Raw genomic sequence first — 13618 nt, forward strand, 5'->3', positions numbered from 1 at the left:
GTTCCTGAGGGGGCCCTGGTGGCCTGGAGGCCCTTGTTCCCTTCGGGTGCCTGGGGGGAGCGGGTGGTGCTGGGTGGCGCTGCCTCCTCGTCCTCTCGGCGGTGTGAAAGAACTTTGCTTTTGGGTCTGAAGGGGCTTGCAGCCCATTCCGGCTGGCTGTTGGTCGCCGGGGCCTTTGAATGTGCTGAAACATTAATGCTTTTTATCTTTAAAAGACACTGTAGCTTTTTTCCCTCAAAAAAAAAAAAAATTTAAAAATCTAATTGCCGCTAAAAAGTCAGTCAGAACCTGGAATTTTGGCCTTAATTGTCAGAAAAGGCCTGAGCTATAAGTCCTTATTTTTCTATAGTCACCTGTATATGCCCTTGGCACAAATTCGTGCAGCATCTTTGTTATTTGAGTTACTTGATCAAAGTCTTGCCTTAGAGCTGGTCAATGTAGGCTTCCTTTTTATCTACTTGTGGTGATGTGCTCTGACATGTTTTTCCTTTAAGTGCATGTATGTGACTTTTAATATAAACCTTCTGTAGCTATTCCACGGATTTTGAAGTGCATAGGAACTGGCTTGCCATCACTCACAACTTGCCCCTCTCTCAGTGGTATTATGAAGTAAGTATGTGTTTGGGGGGTTTTTTTTAGCTCCATATAAATTATAGGCACGTTGGGTATGTCAGCCTATGTGAATGCTAGAGGAGAAAGGCTTTTATTTGCAGCAGGTATGTCACGGGTGCTGATGGCTGGCACCTGTATAGCAAGTGGTTCAAAAGCATAGCGGTCATGGTTTGTTTGGCCCTGTGTAGCTTTTAGTTAAAAAATGAGAATTGTTTGGGGAAGCTGCTGGTACTTTTGAAGGTGAAATGGAAAAGACAAGGCACATGGGTTTTTAGAAGGGCTGCGTAGCACAGGAGCAAGTTGCATGGTAGACTTAAGTTGCTGCTCTCTTCCCTCTTGTCATTAATGATACACCATTACCACGATAAAGAACGGATCATATAAATGGGTATATACACTGTGAAACCAATCCTTGTATGAAAGTTTTGAGCCTCTGCTGGTGCATTACTAGCATGCATTGTTTTTAATCTAGATGAATCACCTTTAATAATTTGCAGATAGACTCAGCCTACACTATTGGTTTTTAATATATCTCACAGTATCTCCTGGAGTTCTCCGATAAATATTGTAGTCTCCGATATTCTTCCACGTAAGCACCTGGGGACTGTGTATCCAGGAGGAAATGATTTGTGTGGGTCAGAACTTCCCAACAGGCTGATCCAAGACTGTAAAACAAATTTCCATGATGCCAGTGTGATCCCAGTGCCAAAACATAGGATGCCTTTTGGCAGCAGAACATCAGCATTTGGGAACATGCGTGCTGACAGATATACTCCATCCCAACCTGCTGTGCTCCTCCTTCCTCCTCTCCTATTTCCACAGCCAAGAGGTTAATCATTGGTCAGGACATAATAAATGTCCTTATGGGAAAAGATCAGATAATAACGAGACTTTATCAAGATCAAATAGTAGAATTAAGACTTGTTGACTAATAGAAGAAAAATAATTTTGAGGCTGGAACAAGGCTGGTTGTGCTGGTGATTCCTCTAACGTAGACAAGTATTCACTGTGAGCTCTTTTACTGAGATTTTTTTTTAAATATTGGCCCTATTACTGCAAGTTGATTTATAAAGAACAGTGTTATATATTGGTTAGGTGCAGATGCACAAAATGTTGTTTAATCTTTTCCTACTAATCAGGAGACGTCCCATCCCTCTACCAGTACTACAGAAGAACAGGTTGAATCATGTTCGGCACCATAGAGCTGGCTACTTTATTGTGAAGTAGTTGCTTTTAAATAGAGGCTACTGAGATAAAATACATCAACTGATTTGCTGTGATGATCTTTAACTGCAGGACTGTAAACAGCATGGATTGTGTTAAATTATTTAATCTCATTTTGTCTTTAGGCAACATCAGAATGGACCCTGGATTATCCACCATTTTTTGCTTGGTTTGAATATGCGCTTTCGCATGTTGCCAAGTACTTTGACCCCAAGATGTTGGTTATCGAAAATCTAAATTACACCAGTCGTGCAACCATTTTCTTCCAAAGATTTTCTGTCATCTTTACAGATATCCTTTTCATATATGCAGTTCGTGAGTAAGTCTTAATGTTTTGATTTTAAGGACAGTGGGTAGTCGCTGATATATGGACTTTTTCTACAGTAACAGCAAATAATTATTTGTACCAATAAGCTTGTAAATGCATGGAAATATCAAAGTTGCTTTAACCTATTCAAGGAGAAATCTGGAACATGCTGCTAAACACAAGATAACTTTTTGTTGTTCTTGGGGGTGCTGTTGTTGTACATGCGGTCTGATTTGTACGCATTCAGACGTTAACTGCTCTTTCACACATTACAGGTAGTCTGTTTCTGTCGCTGGGTTCATTTTGTAAGAGCTGCATGACAGCTTGGGTGCACCCAACTGTGTCTTCCTGTTACTTTTCTTACTGCTCTGCTCTTCTAGAGTAGAAGCAAAAAGGAAATTTGCGACAAGATGCCAATATCGTCAAATATGCAAAGTCAGTCCATTGGTTTTGGTGTTCTTGATTATAGAATTGTTTAAGTTGGAAAAGACCCTTAAGATCATCGAGTCCAGCCGTTACCCTAACCCTCCCATCCCACCACTAAACCCTGGCCCTAAGCACCTCGTCTGCTCGGCTGTTAAACCCCCCCAGGGGTGGGGACTCGACCCCTTCCCTGGGCAGCCCCTTCCAATGCTTGACAGCCCTTTTGGGGAATAAACTTTTCCCAGTGTCCAACCTAACCCTGCCCTGACACAACTTGAGGCCATTTCCCCTTGTCCCATCGCCTGTTCCCTGGGAGCAGAGCCCGACCCCCCCGGCTCCCCCTTCCTCTCAGGCAGTTGTAGGGAGTGATGAGGTCTCCTCTCAGCCTTCTCTTCTCCAGACTAAATAACCCCAGTTCCCTCAGCCACTCCTCATAAGACTTGTGCTCCAGACCCCTCCCCAGCTTGGTTGCTCTCCTCTGGACATGTCCCAGCAACGCAACATCTTTCTTGTAGTGAGGGGCCCAAAACTGGACACAGCATTCGAGGTGGGGCCTCACCAGTGCAGAGTACGGGGGCACGATCACCTCCCTACTCCTACTACACTGACTATTCCAAATCTAATGCAACTGCATTAAGATTGTACGTTTTCAGTGTGTGCTGACTTTGTGAAGATGTGTTTATCTTGCACCTAAGGAGTAGAGGGGAGGAGATGTTTTGAGAACTGTGTTGCCTACTTGAATGATTGGCTGTAACGGTCTTCCCTCGTGTTGTTCTATCTGTTCAAAATTTGGGTAGAAAGTTCTCCGTTGCATTGGAGCACTACTTAAGCTCCTTTACTTACTTTATTTGAAATGGGTTAGCTTCACATTGCGACTTTTTTCCTTTTATTGTTTTGACTCAAAGATACATGAATGAGCTGACTTTCTTAAAATGGCGTTACTAATACTATTTCAACACAAATCATCCACAACTTTTTTACCTGATCTAACCTTACCTTCAAAAATAACATGGACCATGTGGATTCACACTGAGAAGTAGTAAGATGTTTTTAACCAGCAGAAATAGCTCATCATATTGTGGGGGAGCCAGGAAGAGTTTAATGTCCAACTGAGGACCTTAAAGTCAACTTGGTACATTGTCTCCAGGTGTAGCAATACATTGTTCCTTCATGAGAATTTAATATCAAACAGGTTATGACAACTATTCCAATTAAGACTTCTGTTTCTTCTGCTCTTGTTCAGGTGCTGCAGATGTGTAAATGGGAAACGAGCTGCAAAGGATATCCTGGAAAAACCAACATTTATTCTTGCCGTTCTGCTCTTGTGGAATTTTGGGTTGTTAATTGTGGATCGTATCCTTTCAAACCGTTGTGGGTTGTTTGTGGTTTTGCTTTTTTTAACAACCTGTTACAGCATGCAGTACAAGCCCGCGAATGTTGTTATTGCTATCACAGCGATTAACGCTACTGTTTGTGTTTTGGGGGTTAGTTGAATAACTGCATGTTTTCATTAGATTTATTATTATTTGGAAAAATGGAAATTGTTCAGTTTGTGGCCTTATTTTCCAGAACTGCAGGAGGAGCAGTCTGCCAGCAGCAGTCTGCTGGCTGCTCCTCCTCCTCCTGCCTATAGAAATATTAGCAGAGAGCTTCTTTCTTCCCAGGTGTGGTTCCAGGTTTGTCCTGTGGCAAGGAAAATCTCTACAAGTGTTTTATATTCAGGCTGTATTCAGTCAGTTAATGTTATATGAGAATTAGCAAGTTTTTTTTTTTAAAGAGGATATAAAACCACCCCTGGAAGGTCTCATTACTGTGAGTCAGTCTTGACATAATTGATCTAGCTGAGGAGGGAACAGAGGGGGAAAACAACAGTCATTTTTCTGTAGGAAGGACTAGTTTTGTCTGTCCAAGTCCATGTTTAAGTTGCCTGCTTACAGGTGGTAGGTGATAAGCGAGGGCTGCCGTCTCCATCCATTAACCAATGCGAGGCAGAAACTAATATTTAAAAATTCAAAAAGCAGAGAATTAACCTTTTATTTGCTTTGGTTTATATCATATGAGTCACATGATACATATGTTGTTGATTGTTATGCTTCATTTCATCAAGATAATAGTATTAGTAGATTTCGTGTCTGTGCTTACAGGTATGGTTAAGTTATGTGTCTATGTGGAGTGAGTTTACAGTTGCTTTCTTAAGGTCCATTTTAATTTGAATGTATTGTTTATACATTTGAGTCTCCCTAGAAAACTGATAGTAGTAAAGAAAGCGTACTTTATTTCCTTAAGTCCAATTCAGATATTCACTTTCAGTACAACGGCTTTCTGTTTGGGCTGATGCTTCTTTCTGTTGCCCGACTATGTCAGGTAAACTTGAGCGGCTCTTTCCTGTTGTGGCTGTGTGTATTCCAAGTGCATTAATTACCTTCAATATGAGCAGCCCAATGAAGCAGTTGAGAGTGCCTGGAAGTTGAGGTGTACTAAGCTGGATGTCTAATTATTTGTTGAGTTTGGGAGAGGAAGAGTAGTACTGGAAGCTCACCATAATTTGCTTGCAGATGCCGCAGCATTGCAGTTCCCTGTGACAAAGCTAAATTCTGTGTTATCCCTGAGCAATGTGGCATGGTTTCCTGATGCCTTACCTTTTTCCAAGTCACCATTCCTTAGAAAACGAACCTCTGAAGCTGTGGGGAGGTGGGGCCTATCCCAGTTTTCTAAGTAACATGTGACGATGCAGTTTCCTTCTCCATACTGGTTGTGCATAGCACCACTGAGTTTGTAATTTGAAGTAAATAATAATTTGTTTTTATGCCTGTGATAAATGTCCTGGCACCTTAGGAGTACAACAGAGGACCGCTACAAGTTAGTACAAACGGAAAACAAGTAGAAAAATCTTGGGGTTTGTTTTGTTTTTCCTCCAGAAAAGGTACTTGGAGGGTGCCCTTCTTTTTGCTGTTCTTCTGCATTTCAAACACATCTACGTGTATGTGGCCCCAGCCTATGGCATTTATTTGTTGCGATCCTATTGTTTCACTGCAAATAATGCAGGTAAGATGAGTTTTTCCTTACTCGCTTTTGGAGGATTGTGTTCATTAGTGGGGCCTGGGGAAGACCTAAGACATGCAGATACCATTGCAACAAAACTGCTGTGGGTCAAACAAAAATTCTGCTTGGGTAGCAGAATTGGTAAGATCTTTAGAGATCTTTGAAGTGTATTTGTTTCTGTAAAATTCATGTTTCTATGGAGTTTTTTATTAAGAAAAACCAACATGAACAAACTGCAGGTGGCAGTTGGAAGCCATAAGAATTATTCTGGATATGAAATGATTAGACAGTATCAGAAGCTATTTCAAAGTCCTCCTCTGAGGTTTCTCTCCATTTCTTAGCACTGAAACATGTCTGATACTCCTCACGTGAACAGAGAAGGTACTTCTCTTGAAACAGAAAATACTGAAGGTTGTATAATACAGGAGCTGCAACGTGGAAAAAGTAAATGCAAGCTAACTGTTGAAGGAAGCAATTGAATGTATTGGCATCAAAGGCTGTGTGCTTCTCTTAGGTGCTAGTGATTCACTGTCAACGTGGAATGCTTTGTCTCCCTCTCCACTTGCCACAGGAACTGTTTTCATAATCTGTTTGCTTCCTGTAGATGGATCCCTGAAGTGGAGAAGTTTCAGTTTGCTTCATGTAACTCTTCTGGGATTGATAGTCTGTCTCGTTTCTGCTCTTTCACTGGGCCCCTTCATAGTGTTGGTAATAGCCTCTTTTTCACCTGTTATTCCCCTGAACTGTTAGAGAATTGTGTTATAAAAATATAAACAATGCCTCATCTAAAGAGACCATTTCTTCTTGTTTTTTCTTTTCTGTAGGGCCAGCTGCCTCAAGTAATTTCACGGCTTTTTCCTTTCAAGCGAGGCCTCTGCCATGCTTATTGGGCCCCTAACTTCTGGGCTTTGTACAGTGCCATGGATAAAGCACTAACAATTTTTGGTACAGTATGCTAATCTTGCTATTTGGTACCTATCTGCAGATAGAGCTCTCTGCATTTTAGTCTTCCCCATTTGAAATGCAGGTAGTAAATTACATTTTCAGATTGCCTTAAATCTTCTGATTGTCTATGTAATTCAGTGCATGATGTGTTTCCAGGGGTAGGTTAGAAATCAGTCTTTCCTCTCTATCTTTAAAAAAGAAAAAACTTGGCTATGTACCACATTCAGCTACTTAATTTTCTTTGGTAACATTTATCAGTTTGTGCTCTTTTTATGGTTTTTGGTTTTTTGGTTTTTTTTTTTAGGTTTAAAGTGTAATTTTCTTGATCCCACAAAAATTCCGAAAGCCTCAATGACAGGAGGGCTGGTTCAAGAATTTCAGCATACTGTCCTCCCTTCTGTGACTCCATTGGCAACGTTAATCTGTACTTTCATATCTATATTGGTAAGAACAAGTAATATTTTGGGAAACTTGGTGTGTTCTGTTCCCCGTAGATTTTTATTAGCATGCACTTCACATGAATTTTGCTTCCGGGGCAACAAATAAATTTTCTTTAAAAATAATAAGAACAATTATTAGGGTAAATGTGGAATTAATATCTTTCTTGATACACAATATTACTTTCTTCAAGTATGGCTAAAATTAATCTCCTGTGTCAGCCCTAGAACAGTTAAGAGATTAAAAGCAATCTTGGATCAAAACCACCCTGCATGCTGAGCTAGTAGTGACCTTTTGTGAGAAAAGGTAGTTGAACCAGGATGTGAGTAGAGATAGTGATGGAACTGTTTGGGCAGCTTATGGTGTTCCTGACAGCATGAGCTACAGGTAAGCATAGCGTTCTTCACATGACAAGCAAAGAATTGAAGGTTCAATAAGTAATTACCTGGATACAGAGTCTTTTTCACTCTAATGAGCAATGAGCCTTTAACTGGACATTTTTGTTTCGACACCTTTATGTAGTAACTTCGATAAAATGAGTTTAGTGGCATGGATTCAAAGACAGTTCTTGCAACACAAATAAGAGGGAGTTGGCTGTAGTCTCTCAGTCTACTTTTTCCCTCCTGTTACGCAGATGAAGTCCTTAAGGCTCTGCTCGTACATCCAGGTAGATGTGGCTCCTTCAGTGCCATCTAATGCTTGCGCCACCCAAGCACAACCTGGGTGCAGTGGTGTTTATTAACATAGAAAACAAGCTCATTGGGCAATGGCTTGTGTTCAGGATTGCCAGACTTTTCACTGAAGTCCTGTTTTTGCCTGTTGTTTCTAGCCCTCTGTTTTCTGTCTTTGGTTTAAACCTCAAGGGCCCAGGGGCTTTCTTCAGTGCCTTGTTCTTTGTGCGTTGAGCTCCTTCATGTTTGGCTGGCACGTGCATGAAAAAGCAATACTCCTTGCTATTCTGCCTTTAAGGTAAGTGAATTTCATAAGCAGTATTTGGCCAAAATGAACCTGCAGCTGCTTGTTGAGGATTCCTCAGCGAGGACCAGTATGTTTCAGAAAATGAATGTGTTTATAGAATGCCTTAAGCTGTAAGGTTTTAGTGTGCTTCAAGTAAATTAATTTCAGACACAATAAAATGTGGCTGCCTTAGCAATAGAATGTGCAGGTATAGCATACATAGGAAACGGGTGTGGTGTTAAAACAAGCAGTATTTTTTTATGACATACTAACACTGCCTTATTTCACGGTAGTTTCCATTGAGAGAAGCTTTAAGCAGAGCTTTATTGGGAGTAGCTGATTCCTGTATCAGCTCTGTGGGGCTCAGCAAAGCTTTGTACTAATTTACAGATGATCAGAAGAACAGAAGCATACGGTGTTGGGATGATTAAGCAATCAGTTTAGGAGTCTGACACACAGGCCTTCCCACTACACACACTCTTTTGTGTCTCTCTGAATGCTGAGTTCTATTAAGATGCATAGGATACAGAAAATCTCTGTGTTTTGATTCAGGCATTTGATTGCTGTTAGAATAATGAAAAAAAAGCCACCATAACCCCAAAACAAACCATGCTTACGAAAGAACAGGGCTCAGACTTCAGGCTGAATGTGGACCCATAGCTCTTAAAAGAATTCATTTAGCTTCCTCTTGTAGCCTCCTTTTCCTAGTGGCAGCTTAGGAGCAGGCTTGACAAAACGTTTCGCTCATGTGACATGGTGGATATAAGCAGGCTGCTTTCTTAGGGCTGTTTGTTTCCCCCATGGTTATTACTGCATCTGTGCAGTACATTCATTGCCCCCAAAAAGTCCAAGACCGATTCATTGTGTGTCTTGTGGCTTTGCCTTTTGAAGAGAAAAATGAATTGCTTTGTCTGGCTTGAAGCATTTGATGCTGCTGTCATAGTCAAGTTTGGCAAGCATGCATAGTTAAGTTCTTTTTCTCTCTGAATAGTTAAGTTTAAAGATCTACTGTGGCAGGGACAAATGTAAAAATATTGTAGTCTTTTAGCTGCTGGGCAGGTCAAGCCTTGATGAGTGCTGTGGTTCATATTTAAAACACTGGGAAAGGGACCTTCTGCGCTATGCTTGACAAGAACAACATGCAGTTTCTACCAAAAGGACTTAATGCCTGTTTTTGGTAGGAGTGAGGCGATGGTTCATAAGCTGCCTGACCAGTATTGCAACAAAATGTGTTTTCCTGTTCAGAGATTTAGTGATGTTTAAACTCTTGGAGTGGGAATTATGGGAGGGAAGGAGGGAATTAACCCTGGAAAAACAAAAGGAAGGAGGGAAAGGTAGGGATGACAATGTTGGCAGCCAGCTGGCAAAGGAAAAAGACCATTTGTAGAAAACTCCAGGCCATTCTCGTTGTTCGTGTTCAGTGGGTGTGTGGTTTTCTTGGGAAGGGTTTCCTCGCTGATTTTTCTCCTGCATTTTTATCTCTGAGGCCATGTGGTTTGGAAGCAGGGGACTTCATCGCAGGTCTGGTGTCTGGAAGGACTGGGGTACTATGAAACTATTTGACCTGTTCTTCAGTCTCTTGTGAATTGCGTAGTGTTTACCTGAAATTAAGTTTCTTTTCTAAAAGACAAAAGCATAACAAATTCTTGTCATTTTTAGCTTGTTGTCTGTTCAGAGAGCGAAAGATGCTGGCATCTACTTGATTCTGACAACCACAGGGCACTTCTCGCTTTTTCCATTGTTGTTCACACTGCCAGGTAAAGTGTTTTCCTCCTTTCTGTGCTTTCATCTTGCTGCTTTGGGGTTTTTTGCAGAGATGATGTGCAGGTAATGATTTTGGATTATCTTATGTAATAAGTTGAAAGTTGCAACAGGCTGTATGTCAGCCTGTTTCCATAAAAACAAACTCTCCAACTAGTGAAAAGAAACGTTGGTTTAAAAAGCTGTGGAAGAGCTGTAAGGCTTTGAGTTGAAATAGAGATGGGAACTTGTCATAGTCAATACTTGCTATCCCTCATTCTTCCACAGTTCTAGAAACTTCCCTATCCAACATAACCATGTGAAGCAAAAATGATAAAGGCAGTTTGTAACTTCAAACCTGACAGGCTGTTTTCCAGCCTGTAGCTGACTACTACTTCATGCTATCAGTGATGTGCTTAAACTAAAAAAATTGCGCAGCGGCATCAGTTAAATCAGTATGTGTGGGGACAGGTTTGACTTTTTCTTCCTTCCTCCCCTTTTGCTTCACTTAAACCCCAGGCCGTCATACCTACAACCCCATAACACTGGACTGATTGTCATCCTGCTGGGAGAGTTCAAATCCAGGCACTCGTGCACTTTTGGTCTGATGCTGCTGCCTTGAGAAATGAGAAGCTTCCCATGCCTTCTCTATTACTTAATTTTTATCTACCACACAACCTAGAACTAGATAGTGTTGATTTGGCTGTCACATTTATGTTTTAAGCTTCCCAGCCCAGTAATTTCTGATTTATTTTCAATAGGAAAATCTTATTTGCAACGCTATTATACTGAACACGCTAATTATAATTACAATATGTTTATAGGTAACTGAAGTTACGTGTGTTGCAAATGCTTGGCATTTGCTTTACTAAATATCTATGCTTATTTTTAGGTGTCCTAGGCAGTAAAACATTTAGTTCTGTTTGGAGAAAATAAATAAGTTGGGCAATGCTAGTGTGATTTAAAGATACTGCAATTTATATGGCAAAAGATTTTGGTAATTAATTTTAAAAATACGTTATGTTCCTTCTATTTCAGAACTTCCAATTAAAATACTGCTCATGCTGCTGTTTACTGTTTATAGCTTCTCTTCGTTGAAATCTCTGTTCAGGTAACTAAAGAAACTTGTTCCCAAAGCCAAGAACAAAACCATTTCTTCTGTCACTGGGAACAGCCTTGTCATAAGGGGAAAACGGCGCAAAAAAAACCTGATGCTGAAATATCAAATTGAAGCGTTGCTGGTTAAAAGATGCTGCTGCCTCTGTCCTCTTCTCAGGAGGCAAGGCTTAAGTTAGGATTATTGCAGCATGTCCTTGTTAAGTCTGAATTGTGACAGCTACCCAGTTAGTCCCAGCAGGCTGTAAATCCCTACCTGCTTGATGTGCTGTTAAAGCACAAAGTTGCAATGTTGTAGCTTGTGAGGATTGAATTCAGTACTGGAGCACTTAGTACAGTGAGTTCTCCAGAGGTGGTTTATCTCTGCTAGCAGTTATGAATACTACTGTGGTTTTTTGCAGTGCGTGCTGAGTATTTTCACGAGTGAAAGGGGCACGTTATAAATAACATACATTTACAAGCTGTAATTTGTGAACAAATCTTCTGCAAACGCTTGGTTGTCAGAATATATAACTTCCCAAATTATCCTCTGTATTTATACAGGCCATTGATCTCTTAGCCGCTTGACCGAAGGTAGCGCTTATCCTTGTACCCCCTGTAGTCTCCACTTTTCTATTTCCCCAACTTTTCATGGCAAAGCCAGGCTGTAGCGAAGAGTCTGCTGGATATGCTGTAAACCTGTATCACTACCTCAGTCACGCTTTTTGTTGATGATCATCTTTCAACCAGACTGCTTTTTCCCCCCCTTAGTGTGCCAGAATTCAGTCATTCTGTCTCAAGAGCTCTAACTAAAAACCTCTGTAGGAGCTTAGATCCTGTCCAGAGATGAATTTTTTCCAAGTTTCTTGTTCCTAACTTTCCAAAAAAAAAAAAAAACCAAACCAAAAACAAACCACCAAATTCCTTCCAGAACAACATTAATTCCCCTGTAAACTACCTGCGGTCAAAACCCTACCACCAATGTCCTTTGCAGGAGAGACTGCCTCGTACATCCCACAGAAAGCTTGGGGGAAAGGGGCAGCGATTAGGAGAAATCTGGTATTTTCAGTCTTTGGACGTAGAACAACTTCTGTGGAATGAACGTGTGTATGAAGGTTTCTGTTCAGTTGTTCGCTGGAATGATGTGAGGTGAAGCAGAGCAGCTGCTGAGATTTCTACCTCGGTTCCAGGGCACCTTGGAACTTGGCATAAAAGCCACGTGATAAGGAAATCAGCTGTACTCTCTGTTACTACGCATTTTCCTACCGAAACTCTTTAAATTGTTATTTAAACCCTTATTGTGAATTAGTGGGGGATATCCTTTGCTCTGGCCACCAGTGATAGCTGAAAGCCAGAACGGTTATTTTCAGTTAATGTCATGTGGGGTTTTTTTAACACTTTTCTAATTCCTCTGACAGGAGAGAGAGGCCTCTCCTTAACTGGCTCGAAACAATCTACCTCATCCAACTAGTGCCTCTGGAAATCTTCTGTGAAATTATATTTCCTCTGACCCCCTGGAAACGGCACTTCCCTTTTGTCCCTCTGTTGCTGACCTCTGTATACTGTGCTCTGGGCGTCACCTACGCTTGGCTGAAACTCTATGTCTCTGTCTTGACTGAACGAATTTCTGTTAGACCAAAGGCCGAGTAAAGCCGCAGCGTTGGGACCAGTCCCAGGTTTGAGGGGATTATCCGGCACGGTGAGGGGTTCTCACAAGGACATACAACTCTTGATGAGACACAGCATACGTATACCATCGCCACAAGGGGAGGTTTTTTTCTTCCAACACTTCTATACCGCCCAACGGGGATACCTCTGATCAGAAGCCCCGCAACAATAATGCAGGGCACGGCAAGATGCCACTTGCTGTGGATAAACTGTGAAGCTTAGCGAGGTCCAGACTTCTGTCCTGAGGAAAACCTGCCCGGCTTTCCCATTACTGTCTGTATTTGAATAAAAATCAGTGTGGCAAATCACAAGGGATCATTGCTGTGTAGAAGAGAGCGTTGTAACTGCAATCTGTGGAATATTTAAGTTAAAAACTTGATATTTTTTTGTCTGAGCATTTCTTGCATGTGGGTTTTTTTTTTTTTTTTGTATCATGTCAAAGCCCTGCTTTCTGATGGACACCTGCACAAGTAAGGGTGTAATGTCTACCTGGACACTTGTCCTCAGGCGCTTTGTTAAACTCTTGAGCACCTGAATCTGAAGCTTTATGTTAGCTGCTTAATATGTCCGTGTCCCTTTTGATCTTCTTTCATACAGTCTTTGCAAAGAGGTTTTTACATTCTTGTCATCTTACTTCATTTTATAGCCCAGATTTCCTCCCTTCAGACGCACCCCTCAACGTGGCATTGTTTTAATGCCATTAAACATACCCGATAGTGCGGCTGGATAACCGTATGTATTTGCAAGTCACGTAAAACTCTGCAACTGTGACAGAAGACCAGTTTCTTGAGTAAACGGAGGAAGGGGTATGTCGTGTTCTGCCCCTGCAGCATCACATACCTGTAAAGATGACATCACGTACCCGTAAAGATGACACCCCCTACAGCTTGATGCTGTTCATCATTGTACTTTTTAAAACCCTACGTAACCACCCCTGAAAGATTTTGCTCAACAAATCGGGGGCTGGTTTAGAACCCAGTGCTGACACGTGAAACTGGGAAGGGAGAGGGGATGGATTTTATTTTTTATTTCCAGCAGTTCTTGAACTTTCTTCCATGTTAGTTGAAGAACGTGACCCCCTTGAGAGGGAATCACCCATGGGATGGTTATGCTCTTCATGTCCTTCAGATATTTTGGATGTTGAAATAGAGCGTGGCTCTTGTTAGG

General features: G+C 41.4%; 1 protein-coding gene across 1 annotated transcript in view; it reads left to right on the top strand.

Moving 5' to 3' along the window:
• The window catches only part of ALG8 (ALG8 alpha-1,3-glucosyltransferase), a 36529-nt gene extending 23728 nt beyond the window's left edge, over window positions 1-12801 (top strand). Inside the window, exons 4-15 of the mRNA XM_009637130.2 lie at window positions 531-609; window positions 1962-2155; window positions 3810-3919; window positions 4863-4930; window positions 5485-5611; window positions 6213-6316; window positions 6433-6553; window positions 6858-6997; window positions 7821-7960; window positions 9608-9705; window positions 10727-10799; window positions 12202-12801. Coding sequence (XP_009635425.2) covers window positions 531-609; window positions 1962-2155; window positions 3810-3919; window positions 4863-4930; window positions 5485-5611; window positions 6213-6316; window positions 6433-6553; window positions 6858-6997; window positions 7821-7960; window positions 9608-9705; window positions 10727-10799; window positions 12202-12433 — 1486 coding nt within the window. The 3' untranslated portion in view covers window positions 12434-12801. The remainder of the gene's footprint in view (window positions 1-530; window positions 610-1961; window positions 2156-3809; window positions 3920-4862; window positions 4931-5484; window positions 5612-6212; window positions 6317-6432; window positions 6554-6857; window positions 6998-7820; window positions 7961-9607; window positions 9706-10726; window positions 10800-12201) is intronic.
• The last annotated feature ends 817 nt before the right edge of the window (window positions 12802-13618 follow it).

The sequence above is a fragment of the Egretta garzetta genome, unplaced genomic scaffold (assembly GCF_000687185.1).
Source record: "Egretta garzetta isolate BGI_Z169 unplaced genomic scaffold, ASM68718v1 scaffold323, whole genome shotgun sequence".
Taxonomy (NCBI): Eukaryota; Metazoa; Chordata; class Aves; order Pelecaniformes; family Ardeidae; genus Egretta; species Egretta garzetta.